The sequence below is a fragment of the Haemaphysalis longicornis genome, unplaced genomic scaffold, assembly GCF_048455015.1.
Source record: "Haemaphysalis longicornis isolate Haplotype H1 unplaced genomic scaffold, Haemaphysalis longicornis Haplotype H1 scaffold_9, whole genome shotgun sequence".
In the NCBI taxonomy this organism is placed as follows: Eukaryota; Metazoa; Arthropoda; class Arachnida; order Ixodida; family Ixodidae; genus Haemaphysalis; species Haemaphysalis longicornis.
This window is the reverse complement of record NW_027526460.1, coordinates 46,771,947-46,787,952: the sequence shown is the minus strand read 5'-3', so window position 1 is coordinate 46,787,952 and position 16,006 is coordinate 46,771,947. Positions and strand designations below refer to the sequence as shown.

General features: G+C 47.5%; 1 protein-coding gene across 1 annotated transcript in view; it reads left to right on the top strand.

The window, feature by feature from the left end:
- The first annotated feature begins 431 nt into the window (after window positions 1-431).
- Window positions 432-16,006, top strand: part of LOC144153168 (uncharacterized) — a 191,382-nt gene continuing 175,807 nt past the window's right edge. Inside the window, exon 1 of the mRNA XM_077684816.1 lies at window positions 432-623. Coding sequence (XP_077540942.1) covers window positions 432-623 — 192 coding nt within the window. The remainder of the gene's footprint in view (window positions 624-16,006) is intronic.

Sequence of the window (16,006 nt, the reverse complement as noted above, 5' to 3'; positions counted from 1 at the left end):
GTGTGTTTCCAGTGACAGTATTCTGCCTATACTAAGCACTCCCTAATTTTTAGCCCATGAAATGGTACATATATTCGAATCACGTTGACCGCTCTAAAAGATAGTGTTTTCGGTGAAGTAAGAAAATACGCTACAATTGTGGCAAGGGCGCCTTGCCTTTATAGCGCTTTCTTAAACCACAATACGTGTTTGTGTACAAAGAAGGCACATTTTTGTGCTGGACCAAACTACACTGCGCCTTGTTGGTCATGAGCTTATTCCTTATCTCTTGTTGCATGCTTATTATCGGCCTCCACACTGCTCGCACGCTTGCCCATAATGTGCAGTGCACACATACATATGACATAGCCAACGTGCCATCCAGAAGGCATGCTTATGCTTACCCGGCTGTCCTGACACGTTCGGCTTCCCAAGGTCGGTGACGGCTACAAATGAGCATCGCTGCGCAGGCTGCAGTCATCTTCGGCATGTACCGGTTCTACCGCAACATGGACACACTGATGAGTCCGAGTAAACAGCCATGGGCTCAGCCGGCTGGCCAGGGAACGGATGGTTACCCCGTCCAACAAGGATACCCGGCTGCAGCTGGTGGAGGAGCCGGAACATCCTACCCGCCTTACCCAGTGACCGGTTCTGAAACAGCCATTGAATCGAATCATCCCTACCCCACTTCTGCTCCCAAAACGGTCCGTAGTTCCTACCCGCCTTACCCAGGGATCGGTTCCGAAACAGACACTGAATCCAATCCTCCCTACCCCACTTCTGCTCTCAAAACGGTCCCTAGTTCCTATCCGCCTTACCCAGTGGCCGGTTCCGGAAGAGACCATGGATCCAGACACTCGACAAGGCGGAAGTCTTATGCATCACTCCGAGGGGCGCAAAATTTATAAGCAAACCGTCTGTGTTACTGTAAGAAAATGAGTTCATGTATCTTTTGGATGAATACCTGCGCTTTATTTGACAAGTACTTTTGTTAATTTTGTGTTTTTTACCTGTCTCCCTTTCCATTTCCATTGCTTTGTAGATGTGTACTCAAGCTTCCTGCAAGCAATAAAAGTTTGGTTGTTAATCAGCGCCGTGTGTGCGTCTTCTACTCTGCGTGCCGTTAATTCGCGCTGTTATTCCATGTTTCCCACATGCACCAACCAGCCCTCTTTATTTTTTATTTATGCACACAATACTGTCAATCTCTAGGGCATTATTACAGGAGTGAGCATATACATTCAAAGTTGTAGAATAGGTGCGCAACTTGCGGAGGCATATCACCAAGAATATAGCAGTGCTGCAGTGCACATTCACAGTAGTCATTATAATCAAATAATACAGTAAAAATAATTACGCATATTCAAGAAATACAGGCACCAAGATGCACAAGAGCATAACATTACATAGATTTCAAGGTATTCAAGATAGTCACAAGTAACGACGCACACCAATTACATACAAGGTAAGTATGAACATCATCCATCAACATACACAGCCTAGCACACATTTTTCAGCACGTTGCAAAATTTTTTTATGGTTGGCTGTTGAGTAATAACAGGGCCTAGCGCATTCCATTTCCCATTGCTGCGTGGAAAAAAAATTGCTGAAAGTGTTGTTATTAAATGAATACTCGTCTCATTCCCAAAAATGGCGTTGCTTTGTGATTCTAGCGAAGCGAAAGGTGAAGAAGGAATCGGATTTAATCCTCAATGATTTATGGATTACCAGGTATAGAAACTTCAGTCGAAGAAGCTGTACTCGGCTTGAAAGGGTGGATAGCCCTTCCCGAAGTAATAGTTCAGTTGGCGAGTCAGTGCGCCCATATGTGTTGTAGATAAAGCGCACTGCTTTGCGTTGAACCCTCTCCAGAGTGGTAATGTTAGACGTGCTGTGAGGGAACCAGACAACAGTTGCATATTCCAAAAAAAGGCCGTATAAACGTGACCTATGCCAGAAGTTTGGTTTCATGGGTGGAAAAATAAAGCGCTCTTTTGATAAAAAAAATCACTTGTTTAATGCTTTCTTTGTGACGTAGCGGACATGCTCCGTCCAGCCAAGATCGGAAGATATCGTCACGTCTAGGTATTTATTGATTTGATTGATTGTGGGGTTTAACGCGCCGACGCCACGCAGGCGATGAGGCGCGCCGTAGTGGAGGGCTCCGGATTAATTTTGACCAGCTTGGGATCTTTAACGTGCGCCGAAATCTCGTGCACACAGGCGTTTTTGCTTTTCGCCTCCATCAGAACAGCGGCCGCCGCGGCCGGGAATCGAAGTTTATTTTTGAGGGATTTAGTCAGAGTGTTTATTTGGCAACGGTAGCCTGGAGCAGTCAGGGGTTTATTAGATTTTCTAAGCCGTTTAAGTTTATGTTTAATATGGATTATTTCACGCGTAATCCAAGGGTTGCATTTTTTCGTTGGTTTGCGCACATTAGGAACACAGGTTTTCATACAATGCGCAACGTGAGACTTGAATTTCAATCATACCTCGTCAATACTATGGCTTTCAGAAAGGCACGTATCATAAAATCATAGTACTCGTGCGCAAGTTATGTCATTATACAGGCATCGTTCGCTCTAGTAAATGCGGGTAGTTGTTTTACTGGACCGTGTGTCCTGGATTGTTTAATCAAAGGCAGTGTGCATAGAACCATTTTGTGGTTAGATAACCCATCGAGTAGGTTTATTTTTGTTTCTTTTTTTAGGACATCGTTGCTTACAAAGATTAGATCCTGCATTGAACACGATGCTCCTTGCACGTGTGTTGGTCACGAACAAGCTGGTCAAGATTAAGTGTAAGCATTAAATCTATAAGAACACTTTGATTTTCTTTTACGTGCTAAGAGAATACCAATCGATTTCGGGAAGGTTAAAGTCACCGGTGAGTACGATTGTCCCCCCATGAACATTGGAGTGGATGCAGTCATATAATGGCTCGATGATGGTTGGTGTTTAATGGCGCAAGGCCAACAAGGGCAAAGAGCGCCAGAGACGAAGTTATTTAATGGGTGGTGAGACTGTAAATACTAAAACCTGTGAGCAGAAGTAAGAGTGACGCAAAACAAAAGACAATAGAGATGGCTGGTGTATAGGTCCATGATGATTACACGTGATATGACAAGAGCTGCAAAAGTTTTACCTCAGCTAAAAACCTAAATCCACGTTGAGTAGAAAACATTGGTTTGTCGGGTAAGAAGTATGATGGGTGCAGTGGAATGTGTCGTCCGTATAATTCAGGGAAATGTTTGTGTCATGTTGTATCAAGTGCCTTGCATGTGATTACTATGTGGACTACGGATAGGCCCTTCCCACACCCGCTACACATGGGTCCCGAAGTTCCAGTGAGCAGGTGGGAGTGCGTTACATGTGTGTGACCTATCCGCAGCCTAGCCAGGGTGATTTCAGTGTATCTGTTGTGTGAGTCATTTGTGTAGAGTCCCAATTGTGGTTTTATTACGAGTAGTTTGTTGTCTATTTGTTGACTCCAGTGTAATTGCCATGTGTTACGAAGCTGTCGTCTGATGTTTGTCTTTAGGTCGGTGTAAGGTACTGTTGTAATGTCAACTGTAGTCATGAGAGCAGCAGCCAGAGCCATTTGATGGGCAGCCTCATTGCCAGGGATTCCACAGTGCCCTGGTACCCAGCATACAGTTATTTCAAGATTTGAGGCATATGCAGTCATTAGAACCTTGAAAAGAACATTGATCACATAGTTTTTAGATGACCTTCCTTATGACAGTGCCTGTACAACGCTTACTATAATGACTCAAGATAGGTACTGTCAGGTGGCCTTTAAGCGACACCAACTTTTGCTGCATACGGCATCCGGCATCGGTGGCATCCGGCATAAAAGCAAAGCATACTCCTTTGAAAAGGAGTGCAACGCCCCCACCACGTGAACGTCGGTCCTTTGGTACAATCGCATATCCCGGAGGAACAGCGTCATTATTGGAAATACTATAATGTAGCCACGTTTCACTGACAGCAACAATATCAGGCGTTAGACCCAAAAGTATTGCTTCTAGCTGGTCTTTTTTTATTAGCGAGACTGCGAGTATTCACGAGGAGGAAACTTGCTGGCTTCGGCTTCTCGTAATGCCCACTTCGTTGGCCGGTTCCTTCACCGCAACCTCCTGCTTGGCATTTTTTGTTATTTCAACCACATCGTTACGGCTTTCATCCCAACGACAAACATGACCTTCCACATTGACCTTATTGTACACAAGGCGTACTTTTTCATGACGGTCCCGGTTTTCTTTCGTGCGAAGCCACAGCTGTTTCCTGACATCAAAAATAGCCCATGAAAAATATTCGCTGACTGAAAACGCAGATCCTTTCAATTTTGGGCAGGTTTTCATGATACGTTCATAGTCTCGGAAGTCAAGCAACTTCATTATAACAGGCCTGGGTTTGTGATCAAGCCCCTGCTTTGGTCGACCAAGACAGTGAATCCGCCCCCCACCCGATATCTTTACGCCAAGCACATCCTGCGAGATTTCGTTAATAACAGCTTACTCGCGATTTTCCGTAGTATCGTTATCCTGTTTGTTAACACCATATACTATTAGGTTCGACAGACGACTCCTGTTTTCAAGGTCGTCAAGTTTTTGAGCCATACTTGCGAGGCTACATTCCAATTCGGCAACTTTGTTAACGCAGCGCGTTACTTTTTCCTCGATTCCAGTACGTTTTTCTAGTTTTTTATCAATTTCGATCACTTTTTCATTGGCCACTGTTTTGCCTTCTTTGATAACCTTAATATCCTCAGCAATGGCTGATACTTGCTGTGCAAGATATTTAAGAGTCGGCCCTGGTTTGACTCGATGTGCCGCCCAGTAAGAGTAGAAATCGCATAGACACACTCAGATCACAAGCCAACTCATACATCTCATAAAAGGCCGAGGGTACGGCTGCCTCACCTGGATGAGGAATAGAAACGTATTTTTAACCGACATCCCGACACTGCCGCCGTGCCCACTGCTGAGCAATCCCTTGGGGGATTGCTCAGCAGTTGCGATGGCGCTGGCAACGAAATGGTATGTACCGGTTGAAGGGTGGTGCCGGCATGGGTGATGCTATGTCGTACTTCCCACAATGAAAAAGGATCAACCAATTCACGTTTTGCGTCGCCTTGTCCAAAGTTTTTGTGAGCAGCGCATCCATTGACGACGATCGTCCCGTTGGTGTCCGCAGGAACACCAGGAAAGTCTGGATGAGGAAGAGAAACAGATTTTTAGCCGGCATTCCGAGAACTGCCGCCGCGCCCACTTGCTTCCCGTTCTTATACCTAAGAGCACAGAAGAGGCACTGACCTAAATAAAGCCGCGATTTGCATGCAGTAGCAGCGCTGAATTGAACAGTGATGGATGCTGTTCCTCGGAAGCCCACGTGGTTTCATGTAGGTTTCGAAGGTACAGATTCCACCAGACAGTACCTATGACTTCCCTGGTATGCTGCACCTCCTACAGTGTTAAGGCGGGGCCTAGTGCAGTCTTGTAGCAATTAAAATTTCTACGTACACCATGCACGTATAGCGCACTTGGCCATGTGTGACCTTTGTCAAAAGGTGTAGACAATTCTCCACTTCCTGCCAAGTTTCTGCCGTTCTCCTCCCTCCGAAAACGATATGCCATGATTCCTCAAAGTTGCTACATTCCTTTCGCCAAAATGTTCTTACATTGATTTTGGCATAGCTTTATTTCTTAGCTTTCTTCCCCCAATGAGATGCCATTCCCACTTCGTCTATCCCCCTCCCCCCCCCACCCCCCCAGGGGGTACGCGACATTGTTTTCTTGGCTACTCCAGCCCATCAGGCGCCAGAGGCGGCCGGTCCTCTTGCGATGGCTACCGCACACTGCAGAGACCCACAACATTCGTATGCTCTCTCTGCTTACTGTGAGGGCCCAGGCAAATTGACGCAGTATAGTCTTCACCGAAGATCAATGCCTACGCCCCACCCGAACCGGTGTTCTGAAAGAAGCGAGAAATGTTAGGAAAATACAGGCGACACCTATTTGCATATGTCCACACTCTCACTGATGTTCCCAGAAAAGTACAATGAAGACTGCAAACAATGTCACCATAAAGCAAATTTATACTATAGAGCTTGGAAATGCCCAATTACCTGGGCCGAAAATAGGCACAAAACGTCATTATGGTCGCGGGTGGAACGCCTGTCCAGGTCGGACCCTGCATAGCAGCTTGCACTGCTTCGTAGGGCCAGGGCTGGCCGATTAGCTTCTGGGGTCCTGAAATTGGGATCCCACCCTTGATCTCTCTGCGTTTCCCTTACCCCTTTTACAAAACAAAGCTTACTACTACTACTACTACTACGAATGAGAAATCCCGTATATATTCGTGGAACCTTCTGAACAGTAGGCGATCCCAACGTAAAGAGATCGCATACCTAAGCGAAACCAGTTGTTCCGAGTTCGCGCCGTGTCGTTTTTTTTTATTCGTCCCTGTTTCCTGAATGTTTTGTCCACCAACATGAGTACCTACCGATCAGCCAAATTTCCCGTTCTACTTGTCGCGTAGCAGGGTAGAAAGTGTGATACACGATGGAAGGTTTTTATGTGATACAGGATGGAAGGTTTTAAGTAAGTCCAGTAATGACATTGATGTGCTTTTAACAGTCACATTTTACCGATTAGTCGGGGTTTATTTCTAACAGCTGCAGCAATCGTCGAGAGGGATCCTTCCAAAGCCGCGGGGACAAGGGGGCGACATTTGATCTCATCAAACTTATCTCATTGTTTCTACAGGGTGCGTAATTGTTACTGTCCATTAAATTGAATTTAATACAAACCCACTCCCCTCTTGCCCGCTGTAGCACCTTTTGGGCTCTGGAGCTTGCTTGAAAAATTAAAAATACAAAAGCGTACTAGAAAAAACCTATAAAAATTAGTGCCCTTGCACTCTGTCCAGAAGGATGACCTGCAAAGCGGGACCCCGTCCACGGAGTACACGAAACAAAACACCTTTATCGTAATATGCGATGAAGCATATTTCCTAGCCAATTAGCTGAAGGAATCTCTGACGGATCTAAGCTTTGTTGTCGCCGATAAACATGGAATTGCCTGTGCCCCTCCCGCGTCGTAAGCATCTCACTGTTTGTGTAAGGCCGGGTTCAGACTGCTGCCGCAAATGTCGTAATACTTTATTAAAGAGTAACGTCATTGCGTGGCATGGCATTTTGCTGGGTCCGTAAATCACGATACGGTTCTTGCGTCGGTAATCTAACATATCCTAACACACAAACACAATCCGCACTACCACTAAGGACTCCGGAAAGCTCTCGTTGGGATGTTTAAAGTTCGCGTTTAAATCTGACACCAGCACTACGGACGTGCCATCGATCAGTACAGGCATGGAACCTATAGCCGCGGCTTCAGGCCTCCCCTCTACCCTCCCACTATTCTGCACTACAAAATTGCGCACGCATAAACCGGCAACCGATCATGTGCGCGTGTTTAGAAGTGACAGACGCCGTCGAAAATGTCCCCTGAAAGCCCTCTGAAGAAGTGATATTGGCTCACGCCGGAGTTCCAAGCGGGCAATTTGCTGTTCACCCGGGAGGGTTTCGCCGCTACTCCACAAGCTGAACTTAAGACGGTAATGGCGGTGCCAGCAGCTCTCCGTTCTTTTGCACCCATTCGCGCTTGGGTTCGGGCCAACGCTTCGATTCTTCTTCTTCCTCCAAATGAACGGCATGCATCCGTCCCATAATGAATCAAGACCTGGAAGCCCTTGAGCTCTATTCTCGCGTACAAACATGTGGCTGTCCGTATTCCTTCCCCCTCGTATGCATCTTCCTGTGTGGGTAAGATATGTGTGTAACACATCAACCCACACCCGAATTACTCGAATAAGGAGGACAGCCGACTAACCGCATTGAGCCATGCAATTTCACAATCTAAATACCAGCACAACCGACATTTCTTCAGTAGAGGCATGAAGCGTAGCTGTGCGTGCACACCCCCCTTTTTCTACCCACAAACCGTGCACGCATAAAATAGCAACCGGTGATAGCGCATAGTGAAAGACACCGGCAAAAATGTCGCTCGGAAAGCCTTCCGAGCTGAAAAAGAAATATGGGCTCAAGCCGGCGTTCCAACTGGGGCAGTTTCTCTTCTACCGGGAGGGATTCGCAGCCACTTGGCGAATCGAATTTGAGTGGAAACGGCAACGGTGGGTTTCGGTCGTTTTAGGGAAAAGCCCTTTGGCAGCCGTTACCTGGGCTTCGCGGGAGCAGCGTCTGTTTATCTCCGCGTAACCGAGTGAGCGAACGCAGCAGCGACGAAAGGAAGAAAAGGAAGAGGAGCGTCCAGCGAAGGGTGAAATGGAGTATGACACGTGCGGCTACCGCGTCATCTCTCTCACTCCCTTTCCCTCACACGTGTTTCATGTGTCGCCACTAAGGAGCGCCCTCCCCCTGGCACTTTCCCCAAACGCTCTTCCATTCTCCACTAATCCAAACAACGTGACGTTTCGCGGGACGTTCAAACACAATATGCAACAACATGCTCGCTGCTTCCTTGTGCGGGGCTAATCGGAACGTGACATTTGCGCGGGAAGTTCAAACACAATTTTCAACCTGCTTTCCGGCGGCTGCGGTGCACTGCGAGGTAGCAGCAGAGTAGCGCACGCCGTTGTACATTCGCTGATCACGCGAACACTTTCTGAGACGCAGCAGAAATGCGCCGTGACCGAGAAGACTGCAGCTCGCTCTGCGCACAAGTTTCATACTAGGGAGTGTAATAATCGTCAGACCATTTTTTACGCCCATGCATGGTTATGTTTGTTGTTCGCAATCATCTGATAACCGCACTACCACCGTTAGCTGCCGACTGCGCAACTTGCCAAAGGGGCAGCGGTGAAGGTGAGGGGGAAAATAGATGTGAAGGAGGTGTCAGCGGTGGTGAGGAGGAGCCCTGGAGCGGCGCCGAGTAAATCGATGACACCGGAATGAAAACTGCGGGGTTAGACATATACTGCTTTGCAGCAAAAAGGGAACAGGTTTACTCAGGAGTCCTTCAAATAGAAAGAACAATCTGGCAGGTTTTCAATCTATTCCGGGTGGTGTTTTCTGTTGTTAAGCTTAACCATTGTGCTGTTTTTGAGTGGCTTACGATACGCCGGTAACAACACGACGCCGAGCTTGTCTTGAATAGAAGTTCTACGGCGTGACACGATCTTTTTACATTCGCAGTGCTCTGGGTTGTCTTGGACGTCGTCTTCGCTGGAGAAACTGCTCTCAACATGGTCTCCGATGGGCTGGTTCTGTGATAACACCCTTTACACCTCCTATTTTTCCTACTTGGTTGGTCGAGAGGAGTGCTGGGCCCGACAGAAAAACGACAGCCATCACGGGACGGTGCTCATACAGCAAGGACAGCTCTGGAAGGTTCTAGAGTCTAAGCTAAAGCCCTGTAAATGTTTTAACTCGCTCTCATGGACAGCAGTTGTGTGTGAAGGCCAGCCAGGACTGCTACGTGTTTATTTGTTACTTCGAATGGTATTCCCTACAGAGAAAGTTACTGGTCGTCGTCTTCGTTGCCCAAAATGTGCCGACAAATTTCACGAGCCTTCCGCGCAATAAATTGTAGGGGACGCCGTTTCGCACGAGGCACAGTTTAAAGCGGTTTCCACAGATCGTAATTTTGACCACTTTTTATCAAAAATTATGTGAGCAACAAAGAACGTTCTTGTTTTATTTTTAGCCGTAGTCACAAAATTGGAGGTAATCATTTCGTGTAACAGCATCCACCCTCGCAGCCGCCAATGCGGCCTTCCAGAATTAAACTTATATTCGAGCCGGCCTGGATGGGCATCCACAGACGCATGCCTGTGTTGCAATCAACCGGAATCCCTAGAACATCATGTGAAGGCCGCTGCTTCTCAGAGCATACTAAATTCTACCTAACTGCCTCATTCGAACGAATCTTTCTCGCATTACTACGCAATGTCCCTCACAGCCATGAGATGGTGCATCCCTAAAGGACAAGCGATGAAAGTTTATTGGACCCATTGAATAGCAAGAAAGGAGCGGGGGATGGTGGTCGGTCGTCCGTGGTCGATGGCGTCCCTAGTCCAGGGGGCCACGTCCAGCTGTAGCTCGAATGGCCCTGGTCACCAGGCCATGTTGCTTTTCCAGGACATCACTGGTAAGCAGGACGTCCCTCTGCTCCGGTGTCGGTCCGAGGACTTCTGATAGTTCCGTGACGCCCTTACACCCCAAAAGCATGCGGTAAAGTGTTTTGGGCGTCCCAGAGCAAAAGTTGCCGTCGTAGCCAAAGCACGGAGGTGTATCCTTGGCAGCTGTGTGGCGTGTGGAGATCAGATTGTTTGCAGCCCCCGACTAGGGCGCCAGAGTACTGGCAGAAGCACGGCTTTGGAAACGCGCCGCGGGGTGGCTTGCTCTATCGCTTGTTGGAAGGACAAAATGAAAGAAGCCAGCAGGCGTTGAAGCGATAACGTTAATCACACTCTTAATCAGCAACCCACACACCAGACCACACAAGCCGAACGGTCAGCTAACACGGCCGCAGAGTAACCTCTCGGAATTAACGAAAGGGTTTTTCTTCTTCAATGACTGCCCACCCTTCCGCGGAGCGCTCCACGCGCGGCCTGCCCATGCCGCTCTAGGAGGTGAACTATCCGACGAGAACGATCGACCGCACCTGCAAGGTGAGGTGATGAGGGCGACGACTCTGACTTCCGTTAATTCGAGGCGTGATACAGCGAGAACTTGTGCGCGCGCGCCAGGAACAGCTGCGAACGGTGAGTGAAAGGGGAATCTCCGGGAAGGTTTAAATTGATAATTGAATCTATAAGCTTCAATACTGGCAGCAGCTTCCCTCAGAAATGTGGCATCATTCCGGGCAATCATTGTCTTTGTTTTATTCCTTCAGCAGTCCCCCATCGGTGTGCATCGGAGCTCGGAATTTCCACCTACATAGTTAACGTATGATTTCGACCTTAAAACATACTGACTAGATGGCGAGCTCGTGCACATGGGCGCACAAGTTTTCATTTCGTTATCAAAGTTACGCGATAAGAAAGAACGCGATTGTGTGCGCTTTTAGCTCTCTTGCCTCGGTCTGACCTTGGCGGTGAAGGTAGTTTCATCGTCCATCTGCTTGTTCGAATTACTCAACTTATGTAGGCGTCGCATCAAATAGCATCCGTTGACACAACATAACATAACATAATATAACATAAGGTCACTCCATCTCACGACAAATCAAATCAAATTAAACCAAATCATATAACATTACCTCAGAAAACAGCACAACGCCTCAAACCGACAAACCAGCTGCACACATTCTCTTGGTTTTGTTACATAAGCTTATGTGAAAGCTCGCTTGACCCCCGCAATTGATGTTAAGTGACGTGAGGAGTGAAGGCATCACTAACTTATAAGCTTCTTGCCGAAAAGCAGGGAGTTCACGTAAGTCCCCGTATTGCTGATGGGCATGCTCCTGTACACGGATAGGGGATATAAACTATCAATGTTATACAACGTGGAACAACTTCGGACACGCATACGCGTTGTGGCAAGGCAACGGGGGCATCCTCTTGCGGTCGCCTGGGTCTCTAAAGTCCAGCACGATCTGCCTTCCCAGTACGAACCATCAGCCTCTTCTCCTCACCCTCCCTGGCTCTTTCCTCCAATGAAAATTGTCAACACGGTACCTTGATTGAAGCGGAAGGGGGATATACCAGCTCTAGCTCTAGAGTTATTTGCCGTGGAGCACATTAACAACAAATACAGAGGCCACACTCACGTGTACACTGGTGACGGCAACATCGTAGGCGATAGGGATATCGATTCGTTCGTCTCTGACTACCATCTGCACCCTACTTAGCCGCAAGTCCTCTACAACAGCTACTGAGCTGGCTGGATTGCGCGATGCTTTTCAGTATATTCTAAAGCAGCCGGCTAATAAATGAGCTGTTTTTACAGACTACAGGTCACCACTCGAGAGTTTAACATCGCTTCCAAAAGAACAGCTGGCCTGGAAAGTCAGTCTTTTGAACTTACAAGCTATACAAAGGGGACACAGCGTATATATATAGATCTGCAGTGGCTTCCTGCCCCCTGCGGAGTTGCCGGCAATGACGCAGCTGACAAAGCCGCCTCATCTGCCCACAGACTCTGCGCTCAAGCTCTGCCGATCCCATCCATGAGAAAGAATGCGGCAATACTCACCTCATCACCCGCATGGCAAGCGCAGATGCCTATCTGGACTGACGCAATACGCACCTTTTCCCGCAATCGATCCTAAGTGCACCTTCAGAATACCACCTGCCTCAGCAAGCGCGAGGAAGCTATTCTGCATAGGCTGCGCTCGAATGTGGCCTATACGGGACATTACCATCTACAAAATCCAGCAGGAATTCTCGCCTTTTTGTTCCACATGTGGCTCACGGGTAGGCATTCATCATGTTATATCCGTGTGTCCGAAGTACACGGTGCACAGACAGAAACTAATATCATCTTTGTGCAGGCAGCTTGGTGCGGGACTCGAACTGAGGGCTGTTTGGGGCGTTGGTAGGCTCTCAGTCAGGCGGAACGGGCAATCAAAGCTCTCTTGGAGTTTCTTCGGAGCACAGAACCAGACAGAGTTTTCGACTGAAAATTTTTATAACTTTCTGTATTGTTTTGTTTTGTTTTGCTTCTTTCTTTCTTTCTTTCTTTCTTCTTTCTTTCTTTCTTTCTTTCTTTCTTTCTTTCTTTCTTTCTTTCTTTCTTTCTTTCTTTCTTTTTCTTTCTTTTTTCCTTTTGTTTTTTTGTTTTCTTCCTCTTTTTCTTCTATCATCAAGTGTAGGATGCCAGCGCAATGGCTCGGCTAACCTCGCTGGTCTTCATTAAAGTTTCTCTCTCTCTCTTTCCTACGGGATGATGGCATTTAACCACATGTCAACAGGTCATGCACAAAGTTAAATGTGAAATATAATTTAAACCGGGATAGACAATTCCAAATGGCTTGTTGCGTGTAATGATTTTGTCTGTTTATCGCCTTCGGGGGGAGTTTTGTGGTATCCCAAATGTTTCTTTTTTTTCCCCACAACGCATTTTTTACAAGATTGAGCACATTGGGCTGAATGCAGCTTACTAAGCAGCGTGTCAATCTGCACCACCAGGGCAGCCGCTTGAAACGCTGGATGATACGCTCTAAAAAAAGATGAAGGCACACGAGCCAGCTCCATTTTGTCAAGAAGGCCTGCTACAAAGCATGACTGAATCTGCGTACGCAAGTTCTGACCACGAGCACCTCCGGCACTCATGGAAGTGCCGGATTAGTCAATCACGAGCTTGTGAAGTTACCCTCACCAGCTTTCGGTGTGGTGTCACAAATTTAAATTATTAGTTGTACCGCTGCAATCTGGCCCCTTCACCACCCTGTGCATTTTGAAACGAATTATAGACAGCAGAACATTTTTTCCTCTCCTGCTGACGGTACTCCTCCATACGAAAAAGATACTTAGAAAACAGCTTCAACCAATTGGCCTTCCCACTGTCTGTTTCTCTAATCTTATCGTTCGGGGTGGAGGCACTGGGTTTTAGCCGCGCAGATATTTGCTCCCCCGTGCACTTATTCATCTCGGAATCTGGCCGCCTCCCGTGCTAGCCCCCGGCGATGCCGGGCTTCCCTCAAAAAGATCCCTGCGAGTATAATCACTCCTATCAGTGCCTTCCCGCCCACTGCCTCTCCTTCACCAACTTCCCTTCTTGTTTTATTTCTCCACATACTTTTCGTTTTCTTCCCTTTTTTATTTTAGGTTGGTTTCAACACTTCCTGATGCTACGTCTCATATTTCGACAGTTTTTTTCTGTTTATATTTTCTTAATATTTTATTTCATTCCTTAAATGTGTTTCTTTAATTACTTTATAATTTCTCTATGTGAGCGCCCCTTTCCTGGCCAATCCCCCTGAGTAGGTATGAGCCACATCTTTTTGGCACCACTACCACCACCACAACCACCAAACACCAGCCGTCATGCCAAACGCAATATTTTTGCAGGTTATTCTCATCATCTGCTTCGTGAGTACTCCAACGCTAATTTCCTGGAATGCAACTGGGCTTGGTCGATGTTTCTGCGTGTTTTCCCCTCAGAACAGGATTCTTGTGATGTTGGCGGCAGTCTGCTATGAGTGCTTGATCAGTGAACAGTGAAACATATTCCGCTTTCACTCATGCGTGCTGTTAGCGGATGCTTTTAAAACTTTGTCCACCTGTTCAGTTATCCTGAGAGCCGTGGAGGTGAAGACCTTTGGGAGTTAGTCTAGGAGAGGCAGCAGTACTTCCGTCTTGTTTCGTGTGACTGAGCGTTAGTTGCGAGGAGATATTTCAAATCTTGCGTCGGTGAACCTTGTGTACGTGGACTATGTGGCACCCTCTGGTGGAGCGTCCGCGCACTGTGTGCGCTTGTGCGTGGCCTCCGCGATTTGCGGCCGGCGGCGCGCCGCCCGTAGCCGATCGCGGAGGCCACGGCTTGTGTTGTAACTAGGTTTAACTAGATGTCGTTGCGGTGGGACGCACGTGATGCTAATGCTCCAATCACGTGCGTATGCGTGTGTAGTCAGTGTAGTTGTGCCGTCATCATGCGAATAAATCATTCTTGGTCTGGGGTTCAAGGAGTGAGGCAGGCACACTCTTTCTTGTGCGTTGTGTGCGGGCCGGCGCGGCGCACCTTCGCTCCCGTCGCTGCCGAGGTCGCTCGCCGTCGCCCACGACACAACAGCGTAATTCTTCTTTCTGTGTGCTCCGGTATCACTGAATCATTTAGCGCTAAACTCTAAGAGTTCGGGGCAAGACTTTCTGTGCGTCAGCCCCTTCTTTTTGCCATAGTTTTCTCGCTACTGACCTCAAGCTGATGAACGTCATGGGAAGAAAGTCATTGTGAGAAAAATGGACAAAAACAGCAATTGGGCCTTGTATTAGCCCCCTTTTAATAAGAGCGGAACTTATGATACACTGGTTTCAAAAGCTACAGAAGATAAAAAAAAGACGTCACCGCGACGAGTGTGCAACACCGCAGGCCGCCCTAAGAAATTTCCTGACCCTTATCCAGCCCCCCCCCCCCCCCCACCCCCTCCCCACCCCACCCCATCCTGTCGTGCCAAAACTGGGGTTCCCAAGCACAGGCAGGACCGTCCTTTAGTACAGTACTAATCCACGCCAAATAACTTCCGGCACTGTTATTCAAGCTTTGTACGTGCTTAACCTATGTTGTGTATTGGCACTTCCAGCAATTTGCCTCAGCTCCTTTTCAGCTCCTTCACCAAATGATCGTATACCGAAAAAAAAAAAAACCAGTCGTGTTCCTTTTGTGATAATTGCCGTACTTGTAGGGTAATTTGGAATGTTTTCGGTTCTCGTTGGGTATCAAGGTAGTTTCTTCGCGGCGTAGGGTGATATCAGCCTTTCCCCTCTGCCTATAATGTGGACCAGACCACAGAATAATGTTTCGCCTTATTATTGGAACCGCGGACCATACAATAATGTCCCGCCATGATCAACTGCTACAACCACTCCGCTCATCGGCCTTCGTGGCGTAGGGGTAGAATCGTGGATTTCCGCACTGGTGGCCTCGGTTATAGTCTCAGCGGTTTTGAAGCAGTTTGTCAAGAACCATAATTTTCTTGCTGTGATAGGTGGATGCTATGCATTCTTTTTTGTAAAAGAGTTCTTGGGTACCTTTTAGGTCGCTTTAGATGAATAAGGGTAAACTGTGCCTTACGCTAAGATCCACAGAATAAAACTGCACATTATCCGATGCACTGATTCACTATTGTTTTGTTGTATGACCCACAGAATAGGCTCTTTCTATCCATCAGTCAGGGACAAGAAACAAATAAACAGGAACGATTAGAAATTGGGTGCTCTCGGAAGTAAGCCGACCGACGTGCCATCCCCATTCTTTCCGAAAGGCAGAACCCACGGAGCTCGCGAGTGCTGAACGTGAATTTACTTTCCCACATGACGCGTGGATGAATAATTTATAACCT